At 47.8% G+C, this 17,022-nt stretch overlaps 1 protein-coding gene across 1 annotated transcript in view; it reads left to right on the top strand.

Moving 5' to 3' along the window:
• The window catches only part of ENTHD1 (ENTH domain containing 1), a 76,484-nt gene that overhangs the window by 25,124 nt on the left and 34,338 nt on the right, over positions 1–17,022 (top strand). Inside the window, exon 4 of the mRNA XM_060244429.1 lies at positions 9,853–9,979. Within this exon, the coding sequence (XP_060100412.1) occupies positions 9,853–9,979 (127 nt within the window). The remainder of the gene's footprint in view (positions 1–9,852; positions 9,980–17,022) is intronic.

A 17,022-nucleotide genomic window follows, 5' to 3' on the forward strand; every position in this document is an offset into this window, starting at 1 on the left:
ACCTAGCTATCATTAGTTCTGCTGTTTGTAGTCTTGCTGGACTGAGCAAGAGCCATTGCTAGTCTGATCTTCTAACAGGTTGTGCTGTTACTACTAAAGAAAGACATACTAAATCCACCCTACTCCATGTTTTGTTACATGTTGGGCATAGTAATGCGCTTGCAGGGAGAAAGGCAAAGGTGTTGTTTAAACTCTCTCCTTCTGAGAGTTTACTGCAGTTCTTCCTAATGTTGAGCCGGAAACTCTTGATTTAATTTCAACCCATTGGTTCTAGTCCTACCTTCTGGGGCCACATGAAACAATTCCACACCATCCTCTATATGACAGCCCTTCAAGTACGAAGATGGTGATCATATCACCTCTCAGCCGCCGCCTCTCCAAGCTAAACATGCCCAGCTCCTTCAACCTTTTTTGATAGGACTTAGTCTCCAGACCCCTCACCATCTTTGTCGCCCTCCTCTGGTTTTACCTCAAACTTAATTTGAAGTTGAAAGATCCCTGCATCTCCCCATTATCATTAGCTTCACCTGAACCAGTGTTTTACAAAACAATCAGTTACATACAGGAGAGAAATTAGTCAGTGATGAACCTGTTCTAAGCCTGCTCATTAATCTAATTCTAAAAACAGAGGAACTTTCATCTTTATTGTACATATGTATATACAACTCAAAGATCACAAGTAGAGGTGGACACGAGCCAGGAAAATGTGCTTTTGTGTCAGTTGGTGGTTCGTGGCTGAACCATGAACCAAACCACAAACCAAAATTGGAGGTTTGTTTGTAAACTGAACTGGTTTGTCGTTTGTGACCCCACAAACCCTGTTGAAAAGGACTGTGGTCCCTTTAAACTGGGTTTGCAGAAAGCCCAAAAAACAGCTGAGCAACTGGGAGCGACCTGCTCATATTATCATGTGATCTGAATGGTGCTACTTTGCTAAGAATTCTGAAGCTTTGCTCTCTTGAAAAATGTGCAATGGTATTTTGAAGCTTGTAGAAGCTCTTATGTGAAACAAGGAATTTAGTACAACCCTGTTGCAGTTTGTATGTGCCTTGCTGCACAGGATTACTTCATTCACTATTCATGAAGACATTCTGGAGCTTTGGACTCTTTTCAAGAACTTACTTTTGCCATAACCTGGATATAACCTGGATTTCATCATTGGATACATTGACATTGATTCGTCCTCTGTGAGACTTTGGGTGTGGGTGTGGCTCTTGTTCTTTTATGTTGTGATTATGTTCACCTTATATTGATATTTTGTGCTTTATTCATAAAACGTTCACTAGTTTGTACTTTTTTTGAGGCTGGTTCTTCGCGGAGGTGTTTACCTTTCTTCTGCCAAACTGGAGATTGGCAACCCTAGGTAGGGGACTTTGAGCAATGATATCAGGGAGTTCTGCAACAGGAAGGGGAAATCAGTTGAAAAGAAGATGGTAAAAGCTTAAATGTTAAAGATCAAGCTGAAGGATGAAAATTAGAAAATGACATTCTAGAAGTGTACACAGCACCATTTAAAAAACTTCCATAGTTGTACTTTATTGTTAATTGAGTTATTACTATAGAACAGGCTTTAGAATAATTTTTGTGCCATTATACATAAAAATAGACCATACTAATAGGGAAAAAATAATTTCTTCTCTTTTTATTTGCTGTGAAATATCAAACATATTTCTGTCGCTACTGAATATATAAAATAAATCAGTCTTAATTCTTGTTTTGTCTTAAAGCTTACATCCAAACAATCAGTGTACTGGTATTGATCACATCATGGCCATCACTAATGATACCTGAAAATCTATCTATCTTTATTATCTTGAAAAGTAAAACACAACCTTGCCTGCAAATCCATTTTTCCTATCTCTATTCCAGGAACTGAAACTATATTTATTATTTAGATTTGGAACAGAGACTGCTTTGGTCACCTTGGTAGATGTCCTCTACCAAGAACTAGAGAGGGGGAATGTGACTCTACTAGTTCTGCTGGGTCTTGCAGCAGCCCTTGCTGGTATTGACCATAGTATCCTACTGAGCTGCCTCTTCACTGGGAATGGGTCTCTGTGTGTATGTGTGTGTATATTACAGTGGTTTGAGTCCTATCGGTGAGTGGGTTTGTTCTCAGAAGGTAGTGATGGGGGATTCCTGCTCCACTCCATGGCCACTGGCCTGTGGGGTTCTGCAGGGCAGATCTTATCCCCCATGTTATTTAATATCTATGTAAACCCACTGAGAAAGGTTATCAGGAGAGTTGGGCTATGGTGTCACTAATATGTGGATGATATCCAGCTCTGCCTTTCTTTCTCACCTAATTCCAAGAATCTGAACTGGTGCTTGGAGTCAGTTATGTGAGCTGGATGAAGGTGAGTAAACTGAAACTTAATTCTGATGAGTCAGAGGTTCTGACTAGGTAGTAGAAAGACAGACCAGGGACTTCTCTCCTGTCTTGAATGGGGTTATACTCATCTTGAAAAACCAGATTTGCAGTTTGAGGGTGCTACAAGACAGAACAATCATCTTAGAAAATCAGGTGCTTTAGAGTGCTTTAACGCCATGGTTCCTGATCTATTCAGATCTAGCTACAGTGATCCCTGCCTTAGTTACATCTAGACTGGACTACTGCAATGTAGTCTACTTGAGCTTTCCCTTGAAGAATGTTTGGAGTTTTCAGCCAGTGCAGAACACTGCAGCTAGACTGCTGGTCAGGGCCAGGTATCAGAAGGATGTTACCCAATATTGCAGCAATTACACCAATTACTGATCCACATCTGAGCCCAAAGTTCACCATGGCTTGGGACCAGAGTATCTGAAGGGCCATCTTCTCCCACATGTTCTTTCCTGGCAATTAAGATCATAGGGAGAGGCCCTCCCAACAGCCCATCAATCAAAGAAGCTCATTTAGTGGGTACACGAGAGAGGGTCTTTCAGTGGCTGCCCCACAATTATAGAACAACTTCCCCAGGGAAGTGGATCTGGCCTCCCTCATTTTTGATCTTCAGGAGCCAGTTGAAGATGTTTTATTTAGGATCATATGAGGTGAAGTTTACTAGCAATCCTGAATTGTGATTTAATTTTGGGGGTTTTATGCTTTTTATTTTATGTATTTTATCTATGTTGTAAGCTGCCTTGAGCTCCATAAGGAAGAAAGGCAGCTAATAAATGATTTAAATAAATATTGTTCCTTTCCTTTTGATAGAAGGACAATTGTTAATATTAGCTCTAATTTTGTCTTACTTTTCAATGACCACCTGAGCACTATAGACATGCAGAGATGACATAAAGACTGTCTCTGACATACAAACTTGGGAATCACTTAACAGAAGAATAGGAATTGTCTAGACAGGCGTCTCCAGTGTGGTACCTGTGGGTTCCAGTGCCATGACACTCAGGGACACCTTTTCTGGCACCAGCATAGGGTTGCCAGACAACCTTGGGTTGAGGTGGGAATCCTCCACAGCCAGGCCCCGCCCACAGCCACCAATCAGTTGGTCAGTGGGAGGACTTAACTGGAAAAAGAGAAAGGCCCATGCCTCATTGCCAGCATCACACAGGAAGGGACATCATCACACCAATGACCTCCAGGCGATGCTCTGGTATTTGGGCAAAAACTCTATGATAGAAGCCAATTTCACCAAAGAGTTTTTGCTGAAATACCAAAGCATTGCCCTGGCGTTGTAGTGTGATGATGTTACTCCCCATGCAACACTGGCAACAAGTTCTGGGCCTTTCTTTTTCCCCAGGTAAGCCCCACCCCCAATCTCCTGCTGGTTTCTAAGAGGGACCTGACAACCCTACACCAGCAAAGTGGTTTTAGAAAGTGAGTGGGGCCAGATTATGCTTTTGCCCAGTGGGGCTTCTGGTTAGTTGCTGGAGATTTAATTGACTATGCAGCTTTTGAGTTGCAGGCTCAAAAAGGTTGAAACATCTGAGTCCCTGGACAGCTATTGCCAGTGTGAGTTAGACACAAAGAGAGACCTGAAGCCCTCATGTATGTTCATACATGTAATTGGAAAGAGGATGAGAAACTCTAAAAAGCATGGGGAAGTGGTTTAAAGAGGAGGCCATGGCAATAATGCAGAACTAAATTTTAAGAGAAAGAAAGCATCTTTAAAAATGAACAAATATTGCTCAGTTTCACTTTTTATAACACCTTCCCCTGTGTTCTAAGGGATCACAAGACCATTAAAATTGATACTTCTGTAAAAAGTATTTTATGAAATTTAGAATTTAAGGGAGAGAATTCTGGTGCATGGACTACATGTGATGTACATTCAAATAGTTAGGCAAGTAAGACTTCTTGGCCCATGAGGACCCAATTAAATTGTGATTCAAAAGAGACTTAATTCATCCCATAATTTAAAACTCTTTAGTTTCCCTAGTGATAACACTGTCACAGGATTTATTATCCACACTTTGTTAAACATAGTCATTCCCATATATACTAATTATAGACATTTAAGCTAGCTTGAGCTAATTCTGCTGAAAAATATTAATACTCACTTTCTGCTATCACAGGCACTACAACAAAGGCAGCAGAGCTGAGTGATCTGCCACAAACTAATGAACTTATCTTGGATTCTAAGGAGAATGAATAGAGTTCTGTTGGCAGAATGGGGCCTTCCTACCTTATCCTTTCCATTACAGTTTCCTAAAAGTTGTCCCTAGGTGTCAGTGTAATAGTATATGTGATGGCAAGAGGCTGTGGCTCAGTGGTAGGATATTTGCTTGGCATGCAGAAGGCCCCAGGTCCCCAACTCCTCCAGTTAAAATGGACCAGGTAGTAGATGATGTGAAAGACCTCCACCTGAGTCCCTGGGGAGCTACTGCCAGTGTGAGTTAGACAACAGTGACCTTGGTGGACCAACGGTCTGATACAGTGCAAGGCAGTTTCATGGTCCCCGAGCCTGTAGCTGAGGAGGGAATCAGCAGAAATCAGAGACCTTCCTTGCATAAACAGAAGAGCCTTCTGCTTGTGCTGGGACATCACTGAAACTGGATGTGTAGTTTACATTGGAACTGAATGCAAATTAGAGTTTTTCTCTGGAGCATAAGATCTGTTCCACTGAAGTTGTAATTACTTTCATCCTTGAACAGGCCAGGCATAATTATTACCAATGAATTGCTGTTGGTAGTTGCTTTTTTAGAATCATGGAATCACAGAGTTGGAAGGGACCTCCAGGGCCATTCAGTCCAACACCCCCCCCCCCCCCCCGTACAATGCAGGAAACTCACAAATACCTCCCCCTAAATTCACAGGATCTTCATCGCTGTCAGATGGCCATCTAGCCTCTGTTTAAAAACCTCCAAGGAAGGAGAGCCCACCACCTCCCGAGGAAGCCTGTTCCACTGAGGAATTGCTCTGTCAGGAAGTTCTTCCTAATGTTGAGCTGGAAACTCTTTTGATTTAATTTCAACCCACTGGTTCTGGTCCTACCTTCTGGGGCCACAGAATACAATTCCACATAATCCTCTATATGACAGCCCTTCAAGTACTTGAAGAAGGTGACCATATCACCTCTCAGCCACCTCCTCTTCAGGCTAAACATGCCCAGCTCCTTCAGCCTTTCTTCATAGGACTTGGTCTCCAGACCCCTCACCATCTTCGTCGCCCTCCTCTGGACCCGTTGCAGTTTGTCTATATCTTTCTTAAAATGTGGTGCCCAAAACTGAACACAATACTCCAGGTGAGGTCTTACCAGAGCAGAGTAAAGTGATACCATCACTTCACATGATCTGGACACTATACTTTTGTTTCATGGGGATAATCATGTTGGAATAATTAATTAATTAATATATGGGAACTGCAATTAATGTATGGGAACTGAAATGTCCTTGGAGGAGGAGCATGTGAAAGGTCCAGTGTAGGTGAAGCAAAATGTATCAGCACATCTTAAGAAGTTAAGCATTTTGGGATATTCTACTGAGAAGAACTGCCATCATTTATACGTTTTCAGTGTTTTAGTTTTATCTTCTTAATTTTAATTCTTTTTGTCTTGAGAAACTATTTCCATATGACTGTCTGAATCAGCTTCAAACAAATCCTAAACAATCATAAGATTATATTTCAGTGAGAGTAAGCTAGCAGTCATATGTCAACCAAAATTACGCCTGTATGAGAACTGGTTCCAATATCTTGGGTTTTTTTGACATGGCAAACAGGGCAAGCATATATTTGCTCACCTTAAGAATTAAGACTTTATAACTCAAGAATTTAACAGTGTCATCCAGAGCAGATTTACACCCTTCTAAATGCACTGAAGTTAACAGTTTTGGAAGGATGTAACGCTCCTTAGGATGGCACTATAATTTGCTGAACTATAAATGTTAAGCTGTTACTGTTACTACTGGTGGACTTATTGTAAGCAAAAGAGAAACCGTACTTTTGAGGACTGCTTCAGAGCTGTGGTTTAAACAATGTTGAATACAGTTTGCCCTTAGTTGCACTTGTGGTGAAAGTGTGTTCTGAACTCATTCAAGTACTTCTCTTAACACCTGTTGGCAGCAAAGATGGTTTTGTTTGCTAGAATTTTATTCAGTAAGCTAGCAGTCCTAAGCATTCTGACAAGGTAATACGTTCCATTAAACTTGATGGAATTTACTTCTGAGTATGCATGATTAGCATTCCACTGAAAGCTGCTTCAAACACTGTCTTCATTCATCCTAGAAAATATAGGCATACGTACAAGACAATGTGCTCATGAAACATACATACAGTCCTAAGAAAAACAGAGAGAGAGAGATAGGGAAATGGGTAGACAAACAGGGTGATATTTACCGATTGTAGTCTTCAAGGAAGGCTCCAATGGCGACGAGCGAGGAAGTGGGAGAGGGGACCCGAAACTGATCAGGGATCGGGGATGGATCTAGACAGCGGAATTGGGATACTGCTAGAAGCACACCTGTGAGTAGCTAGTCCACAGGTTATAAGGAGTATCTTGAGCCCTTAGGGGATGGGAGGTACGAGGGAGGAGGAAGGTGGCCAGCTGATGCATGACCTCCCAAAAAGGGGAGGCTTCGCAGTGACCACAAGGGCTGGACTACTGCGATAGCCAATAGAAAGTTCATTGGTGGCACCTAATTGGGTGTCCATTCCTGACCAATGAACAGGCTTGGGTCCTGGATACCTGAGTGAACTTTCAAGTTGAAATGGACCAGGGTGGGGGTGCTCAAAGGGGACAGTACAGAGAAGAATGGGGGAAATCACTGGGTGGAGGTGTGCTTGAGTTTATCACACTTATCTAAGAGGGTGACAATAGAGGGTCAAATTGTTATCTAAGGTAACACCCGGTTTACACAAAGGAACTTGGCTCTGGCTGAAGATGGTCTTCCTCTTCTTCTGTCTTCTTCTTGGCACCAGTCTTTGTCTTGAGTTCCGCTGGACAAAGACAGTGGCAGTTGGGCAATTAGCCACGCTTGGGTTGGGTCGGTTGCCTACAATCACAGGTGACATCTGGCGAGTACGTGAGCCGTTTGCTTCACTGGAATGGAGTCTGGCCTCGTAAGAAGATGGCTGTGTGTGGTGTTAGCCCTCCACAGTGGATTCCATGGTCAGTGCTTCAAAACCATTTGCCTGGATAGCTCCTGGCGGCGCAGTCTCCTCCGCTCCACGGCCGAGATGGACGTCACACAGAACGGCGGAAAGCCCTCTGTTCTCTTGGTGGGCACTCTTGTACTGGCCTTGAGTGCCTTCATAGCGTTATGGCTGCTAGTACTTTATAAGTCCCTTTCGCCCCTGGATAGGTTCACTCACACTCTCTGGCCAGACGTATGTGAGCTACTTCTCCCAGTGCTCTGGCAACCAAGTTGGTGATTACGATGTTCTGTAAGGGGTTTTCCCTCACACTTCCTGTAAGAGAAAGGAAATATTTAAAGCAAATACTATTTTCAAAGACTTTCTGCGTTATCGTATTGCAGCAGAATGAGTTCCTTGATGTTTGATTAAGAAGATCTGAAGGAGAGTTTGAAAAATTGGAAATGACTGTTTGGCAGAATTGTGTCAATTAAAATGAATTTTTGTGATGTTTTATTTTTAATTAATACAGTTCCCTTTTTTAACTGAATCTGCATCAAGAATTGGCAAAAAGAGTTATGGGCATTTATTTTCAAATGGCAAGAAATCTAGAATGAGTATTCTCACTTCAGAAGAGAAATAAGGATGGTTATTTACCTGTTATGAGGTTACATGCAATAGATCTGGACATGTGAATGGAAAAATGGGACTATTGTCAAGCTTCCACTATTGTCAATCTCAATGTGCTTATTGAGCTTTGCTTTACAGAATGTACACATGTACTTCCAAATCCATAGCAGGCTCCTGTACACGTGGTGCAGGATCCTCCATTTTCCAGAGGCTCTCACACAGGGGAGTATGGTCTGTACACAATGACCAAGCAATCTGTGGAGGTTTGGAAATGGACTGGCCTTTGTGACTAGGGTTGCCAAGTCCAATTCAAAAAATATCTGGGGACAGGAGCCAGGAGACATTAGGGGTGGAGCCAAGATCAAGGCTGTGACAAGCATAATTGAACTCCAACGGGAGTTCTGGCCATCACATTTAAAGGGACAGCAGAGCTTTTCAATTCCTTCTTTCCATAGGAAATAATGAAGAATAGGGGCACCTTCTTTTGGGGCTCATAGAATTGGACCCCCTGGTCCAATCTTTTTGAAACTTGGGGGGTATTTTGGGGAGAGGCACTAGATGCTATACTGAAAATTTGTTGTCTCTACCCCAAAAAACAGCCCCCCCCAGAGCCCCAGATACCCATGGATCAATTCTCCATGATTTTCTATGGGAATAAATCTCCATAGGGAATAATAGAGTTCCCAGAAGACATTTCCCTCCCCTCCCCCCACTTTCTGACGACTCTGAAGCGGGGGGAGGGCCTCCAAACCGGGGGATCCCCTGCCCGCACCTGGAGATTGGCAACCCTATGTGTGACCCCTATCTTCTCCTATATTAATTGATTATATCTAGCTCTAGAACATCTGCATAGGCTACTGGAGCAGGTTATACCTACCAAGATCATTCATTGGTAAGGTTGTGCCCAGGCCTTGAATTCAGCAGGAGCTCACAGGAGCACAGCTCCTGAACCTTTCTGAGGGTTCCCCCTCCTCCTCCCCACCTACCTTGTCCATTGAATAGTAGGTGCAGCTGCACAACAATCCCTGGATTAGGAGAGTGGGCAGCCAGCCAGCCACCAGGAGCTTTGCCACACCCCCAGCTGCCCTCATTAACCCCTGGAGAAGCCCTTTCTCCATTTCTTATGTGATTTTGGATGGTGGGTGGCTTGCTGGCCTTTTGACTGTGGGGTGGTGGCGGCCAAGGAGAGCCCCAGGTGAGTGAGACGTGTTTGGGCTGGCTGGATCTCTAGCCAGCCCAAGCAGGCTTCATTCGCCTAGGGCTCTCCTTTCTTGTGTCGGGTTACTTTTGGCTGGGGGGGGGCAGCATATGCTAATGAGTTATGCTAATAAGCTCCACAAGCTATTTTTCTTCAGAACGACCCCTGGTTGTGACTCTACATAAGAGCACATGTTTTGCATGCAGAAAGTCCCACTTTCAATCCCTGGTATCCCTGGTTAAAAAAACTCACATAGCAGGTGTGAAAATCACTACCTAAAACCCTGAAGATCCTGTGCCACTGTACAGCACTTGCCTATGGAGCTCAGTAAGTACAGAAATTATAAGTAAGTAAGAAATTATATCCTAATTTCAAATGCTCAGTCGGATAGGTGGCTATTTTCAGTCCACTACCTATTATGTTACATACCATTTATTTAAAAAAACCCCATTAATTCCTTCTCTTAATTAGGTTTTTCATCAGCTCTGCTTGAACAATTTCTGTTTTTCCTTTGGAACAGGACCTGATTGTCTTTAGTGAGGATGAACCTCCTACTTTTGCTGTACAATCAGCATTTCCTACCAGGGTCTCCAAAGAGGAAATGACAACAGATAAAAAAGCAGCCACCAGCATCCTCTGGAAAGCAAGTATGTAGAATACAAAAGCAGAGTCTAAAGATTCACAACTAACAACATTCTAATTCCACTGAGGGCATCTCTCATAATATTAGAACTCAGTATCACCCAATGAAGTGGACAGGACTGACAAACGGAAGTGACTTTTCAAACAACATAACTTTTGGTGCCATTTACTTTCCAAAGATATTTTGATGGTTATCTGCTTAGATGGTTTAGTGCAGGGATGTCAAACATGCAGCCTGGAGGCTGAATCAGGCCTCCGGAGGGGTTCTATCAGGCCCCCGAGCAACTGGCTGTTACCTGCTTCCTTCTCCCTCGCTCTTGCTTCCTTCTGCATCACAGCTTGCTTTGCCAGACTTGCTCACTCTCACAGGAGCTACAAAGCAAAGCCTTCTCCATTGGCTTGCTTGCTTTGCCAGGCTTTCTCATTTCCACAGCAGAGCTACTGAGCCAAGCCTGTCTTCTATTGGCTGAGGCTCCTCTCCCTCCTCATCCCCTGGGAAAGGAAGGGAAGAGCCAGAGCTTCCTTTGCCCAGTTCTGTGGATCCCATGGGAAAAATATAAAGAAAGCACTAGGGATGTGCAAAAAAAAAAAAATTCGGAAATGCACGGATTCGGAAGTACACGGGGAAAAGAAATTCGGATTCCCCCTGTGTGTCTGAATGCCGTATTCGGAATAGCCGCATATACGGTAATGCGCGGCTATTTCCGAATATACGGCCCTATTATACCCTATGGGCCATTGAAATCAATGGCAAATAGGGTATATTTGAAGCCGCCTGGAGGGGGGGGGTTTGAGGGAGAGCCTCCAAATTTGCAGGGGACCTGCAGGGGACTCTCCCCTCCAAACCCCCCAAGTCCCAAAAAGATTGGGCCAGGGGGTCCCATTCCAGGGGCACCCAAAGAGGGTGCCCCTATTCCATCATTATACCCTATGGGCCATTGAAATCAATGGCAAATAGGGTATAATTGAAGCCACCTGGAGGGGAGGGGGTTTGAGGGAGAGCCCCCAAATTTGCAGGGGACCTGCAGGGGACTCTCCCCTCCAAACCCCCCAAGTCCCAAAAAGATTGGGCCAGGGGGTCCCTGTCTTTGGGCTCCCCAAAAGGCCCATTGCCAACAATGATGGGGAAAGCCCAATTAGCCACTTCCTCCACTACAATTGCTGTGGGGAAAGTGGCTCTGGCCAGAGGGGGGTTTGAGGGAGAGGCCCCAAAACTGCAGGGCAGCTTCAGGGGACTCCCCAGCGTGCAACCCCCCTGGCCCCAAAAGACAGCACCCATCTGTGGGCACCCCAAAAGGAACACTGCTCCCAATGGTGAGAAAAAAACAATTAGAGCCACTTCCTCACTGCAATTGTCGTGGGAAAAGTGGCTCTGGGGAGCAGGAGGTTTTGAGGAGAGCCCCCCAAACTGCTGTGCAGCTTCAGGGGACTGTCCCACACAAAACCCACAAGGCCAAAAAAAAATTGGACCAGGGGGTCCAATTCCTGGGGCACCCAAAGCCAAACCTAACTCACACCAGAGAATCTCTATAGGCCCCAAATGCACTACATCCCTCTATCTAATCTATGAACCCTGCAGGCCTGGCAGGCACCAATAAAAACCCAGTTGCCAACGTCGTGGCAGTACAAAACACAATCTGCTCAAGGTCTGCTCTGCAGACCTGGCTGCAGCAAACCCAGATGCCAGCTCTCCAGCCCTGCCCCAAACAACACGGGGAGAGCTGGCAAACCACAAAAAGCCTGCTGCCTCTGGGTCTCTCACCCAGGTGCCAGCTTCCCTGCCCCAAACAACACAATCTACAGGTGCCAGCTCTCCAGCCCTGCCCCAAACAACACGGGGAGAGCTGGCAAACCACAAAAAAGCCTGCTGCCTCTGGGTCTCTCACCCAGGTGCCAGCTTCCCTGCCCCAAACAACACAATCTACAGGTGCCAGCTCTCCAGCCCTGCCCCAAACAACACGGGGAGAGCTGGCAAACCACAAAAAGCCTGCTGCCTCTGGGTCTCTCACCCAGGTGCCAGCTTCCCTGCCCCAAACAACACAATCTACAGGTGCCAGCTCTCCAGCCCTGCCCCAAACAACACGGGGAGAGCTGGCAAACCACAAAAAAGCCTGCTGCCTCTGGGTCTCTCACCCAGGTGCCAGCTTCCCTGCCCCAAACAACACAATCTACAGGTGCCAGCTCTCCAGCCCTGCCCCAAACAACACGGGGAGAGCTGGCAAACCACAAAAAGCCTGCTGCCTCTGGGTCTCTCACCCAGGTGCCAGCTTCCCTGCCCCAAACAACACAACTCTAGTCTCTCAAACACCTAGCTCAACATCATTCTGCAACACAAAGCAAGAAGCATTTTGACTTACCTTGAGTGATGGATGGTTGGCTGGTCCCGGCCCTTTCGCGTTACCCAGGGTGCACCACGAGGAGGCGAGCCAGAATTGCACCCCAAATGAGGAAGATCACTGGGAGGGCCTCAGATTATGTGAGAGGAAGGCAACCATTCCTTCTCTCTCAGCTCAGCAGTAACACACCAGCATCACTGTCCCATTAGAGGGACCTCAGCATTGGTATGGCTGCTGGCTGCCTGTCATCATCACTGGCACCTCCCTCTTTCTTCCTCCTGTCCCTGAAAAAAAACTGGGTGGGTTATGCCTGTGGGTGCTGTCGGTTACAGTTGGGGGCTGCAACGGCCCTTTCAGTATTATTAGGCATGTGTGGGTGGAGGACTGGAGAAATTTGGATCGCTTTGCAGTTTTTAAACCAGCATTCACTTTTGGTTTGGGGAGGGATGAGGGGTGGGGGATGCACTGCCAATCAATTTGTGAGTGAGTTTTTGGGCTGTCTTTGGACTCTAGTCAGTTTTTATTGGAGGAGCGTTTTACAACCATCTTCCAAGCGCGGGCCAAGAGAGGATGCAGGCACAAGTAGGTGCTCACTTCATTCAATCTCAAAGTCCATGTTTGGGGAGCCGAACAGAGGCAAGTTGACCTTCAGGAAGATCAACTTCTGAACTGTCCAGGGTTGCAGGCGATTGCGATGTGGGCAGACAATGTCGCCCATATGTGAAAAGACGCGCTCGCTCTTCACGCTCGTCGGTGGGCAGCAGAGGAACGCCTTGGCCACGGCGGAGAGGGCCGGCCAGACCCCCTCCTTCGTGACCCAGTAGTCCAAAGGAGACGCTTCCTGCGGCTCGAGGGGCTCAAAAAGATAGTCCCTCACCATCGCAGCACCCGTCTCCGCTCTCGGTGCCCTACCGCTCCTAGAGGGGCCAACGACCCGCCCGATGAATGTCACCTCAGCACTCCTCGTGGCGTGAGTCTGGTGGGAAACACTGCCTAGCTGGGGAGGCTGGGGATGAACAACAGCAGCGGAAGTCGCACTCGCAGATGAGCTGCTTCCACCCCCCTCCTCCTCAACTATCGACACTGGGCCCCCCATGACTCTGGAACGCTCGACCTTCTGGGAGAGCTCGTCTCGCCAGCGATCGAGCTCGTTGGCCCGCTCGGCGATTGTGCCCTTAAGGCGCGGGTCTAACATGGCCGCCATCATGTAGACCTTATCCTGGGTGAAAGGCTGAAAGCGGGCCTCTAGCCCAACCTGCAGCCTAACAACCAGGGCGCGCACCGCTGGAAGAATGTCTGCACGGCCTTGAGCTGGCACTAGAAACGAGGCCAGGTCCTCATGGGCCATCTGGACCATGGGGACGACCAGTGCGATGCTCGCCGTGTCAGACGAGAGCATTTCTGTGTAGGTCTTGAAGGGCCCAAGAACCTCCACAGTCTGAGAAATGACCACCCAATCCTCTTGGGTGAGACGGTTCTCATCCCGAAAGACCCTGGTCTCAGAGACAAAGGCATCCAGGGCTGCTCTCTGCTCCACCATGCGCTCCAGCATGGCGCAGGTGGAGTTCCAGCGTGTGCTGACGTCACCAAACAGGCGGTGCCATGGCACGCCTGTCTGTGTCTGTTTCTCACGCAGCCGATACGAGTCCGTATTGCTGCGTGAGAAGTGACCCGTGATGTACCGACATTTCTGGAGCAGAAGTTGGTACTCATGGGTCGCGGCCTGATACACACGATCATTGTTTTTCGTCTGCTCCAATGCGTCCTTGACCACGAGGTGGAGAAGGTGGGCCACGCAAGGAAGGCGTTTTAGGCCCGCACGCTGGGCGGCCGCCTTGATGTTTGAGCCACCATCAGTCACCACGAAGCCCCTGGCGACGTCCCCCCCGCTGCCTACCCAGGCCTCTACGTGCTGTGAGAGGATGGCTCTGAGAGTGTCCGCCGTGTGCGGCGCGTCGACTGCTTCGGCGTGCAGCAAGGCACAGCGATAGCCGGCCCGGCGGCCCTGACCCTGCCTGTCACTACTGCCACCCCCAACCACCTCACTGGGTTGCCACCAATGCGCAGTCAGGGAGAGATACCCCTCGAATGCATGTTTGGAGGTCCAGATATCTGAGGTGAAATGAACAGTCCCCCCGGCAGCACGGGACAAATGCTCCTTCACCACAGATCTGGTCGCCCTGAAAAGAGCTGGCACAATGGTCCTGCTAAGGGTGGTTCTAGCAGGAATTTTGTACCAGGGCGCCAGGTACTCCAGCAACCCCCGCACCCCAGGATTCTCGACAACTGAAAACGGAAGCCCATGGGCGACCGACCTGGCAAGGTGCCAGGCGATCACCCTCCTGCCGTGCCTGATTCCCCCTCTTGGCACAGAGGTGCCCCTACCAAACATCTCAGGCAGAGATGCCTGGCGTCCCTGTTCTCCCACTGAACGCTCCTGGAGAGCGGGGGTAGTCGCGATGGGACGGACCCCCTGGCTGGGTGGTGTTGTTGTCCGCTGGGACAACACAGCACCAGCCTGCTTCTCCCCCTTAAGAAGCACCCCCGGGTGGTGCTTCCGCAGGTGATTCCGCATCCCCCCCGGAGTCAGGTGGGCAAGGTCCCGCCCACGACTGATCCGGGCCCTACACAGCTTGCACTGCGCATAACGTGGATCCTCCATAAGTTGGAAATGCTTCCATACTTCGGAGGTGAACGGATGCCCAAACTGACTGGCAGGTTGGGTGTCCGGAGCCACCTCCTTTGAGGTGCTCGGGGGAGACACATCGTGCCTCGGGGTGGCAGGAGGGGCTGGCCGCCGGGGGGAAGTGGGCGGAGATGGAGGCACCTCGTCTGTCTCCATCTCTTCCCCCTCCACCCCATGCGGCCTCCCCTCCTGGCCATCCCCTGAAGGTCTGCTGGTGCCCGAAGGAACCGAAGAAGGGGGCTGGTCCTCCTCAACCAGCTTCTCCTCCAGCTCCTGCACGACACTCTGCACCCTCCTTGGGGTGATCTTTTTGGACAGAAAACTGTCCCCAAAGCTCATCTCCAAGGAGGGCTGCTCTTGCTGCCCCTCCTCCGGCTGCTGAGGCCGAGCGACATCAGCTGGAGGAGAGACTGCCCGAGCAGCAGACCCCTGCGCAGTGCCAGCACCTGATGGCACCTTTGCTCGGGGCGCCCCAGCAGCAGCCTCGATGAAGGGCCCAAGGCGGGCCTTCTTCTTCATCACACTCCGGCCAGAGGTCGGAGTGCTGGAAAGCGGCTGTGGAGTGGCCCCACGCACAGGTGGGGGGGAGACCTGGGTCCTCCCCCTCCCCCTCCCCTCCACCCCTCTAGTCTTCTCCTTGGCCTTGCCCCCAGGGCCCCTCTTCTGCTGCCTGTCACTCATGTCACCCTTGGCCAGTCTCACAGAACCTGAACTGAGAGTGGGGTTTTTTACAAACCTAACTCACTGCACTGTACCCTGAACCAACAGGTGCCCTGACTTCTTTTTAAAAACCCTCCCACCAAAGCTTGTTTATTTGTTTTTTGGTCCCTAACCTGTCCTTCTTTGGGTTGGGGTAGTAGTAGTAGTCTGGTAAAGTTTAGGAGACTAGGTGATCCTGCCTCTACCTGGCTGCAGTTTTTAAAAGGCTACCTCGAGATGAAGGCAATCCTTGTTATATCCTCCTAGTTAAACTTCTCCTAACTAGATCCTGGTACACCTGATTTCCTTGCAAACTAGAAATCAGGTGTCCCCTATAACGTGAGAGAAGCTGTGGTTTACCCTGTGGAAATCTAAGGATGCACCAGCTTTCAGTGGCTGAAAGCCAGATGCACCACTGCTGCAACCCTAGTCTCTTTAAAAGGGAGCCTGATGTGGCCTAGTAGTCACGCTGCCTTTTATGAGAAACCTAGAAACTTTTTAAAGCACCCCTATCTGGCCTACTTGAATTGTGAAAGGAGATAAAGCCCTAAACTGGATTAATTTTTTTTTTAATTTCAAAAAAACACAATCCCTAAAAACACCCTTATTAGTGGGGCAGCCTATTTAGTGGCCCTAGCCAAACCGAGAGCACACTCAGATTCCAAAAATCACTCTATAACAACAAGAAAGTGACCCAGCCCACACACACCCTCGCCAACCCCCACACCAACCAGAGGTAATTTTAAAAAACCAAAACAAATCCAGAGAATCACAAGAGGCCAAGCAAACCAACTCAAGATTTTAAAAAGTGGCCTTTCACCAATAATAAAACTCAGGCCAAATCAGTCAACAACAACACCCCCACCCCTAAAACCAGAACCAGAAAAGAGGGACAAAACAATGAAAATTAGGCCAAACAGCACCCCCCCCCCCCAATAACCTGAAGATAAAAGTAACACAGCAGCAACACAACACAGCAGCAGCAAATCAAACAATGAAACAGTAAAAAACTCAACTTTTAATAATACAGGAACTCCCCCCCCCAAAAAAACCCCTTCACCCTAACCCCAAGAAATCCAAGACACCCAAAGTAGGAGAAGTAAAAGGACACTACACTTTAAAAAGTCCTCTCACTAAATTAAGATATGGGCAAATTAGCAAAACCACCCTATCCCAGGCCCCCCCCAGCTGCAGAACCTAACCTCAACCCCAAATAGGCTACCCTACCCACCCAGCACTCACCCACCCAAATCTGAACAAGTAAAGGGACTCTAGTCCTTTTACCAACAAAAACTAAAACAAGAACCCCAAAACTGTCTTACCTTGT

Source organism: Heteronotia binoei, chromosome 8 (assembly GCF_032191835.1).
Source record: "Heteronotia binoei isolate CCM8104 ecotype False Entrance Well chromosome 8, APGP_CSIRO_Hbin_v1, whole genome shotgun sequence".
Taxonomy (NCBI): Eukaryota; Metazoa; Chordata; class Lepidosauria; order Squamata; family Gekkonidae; genus Heteronotia; species Heteronotia binoei.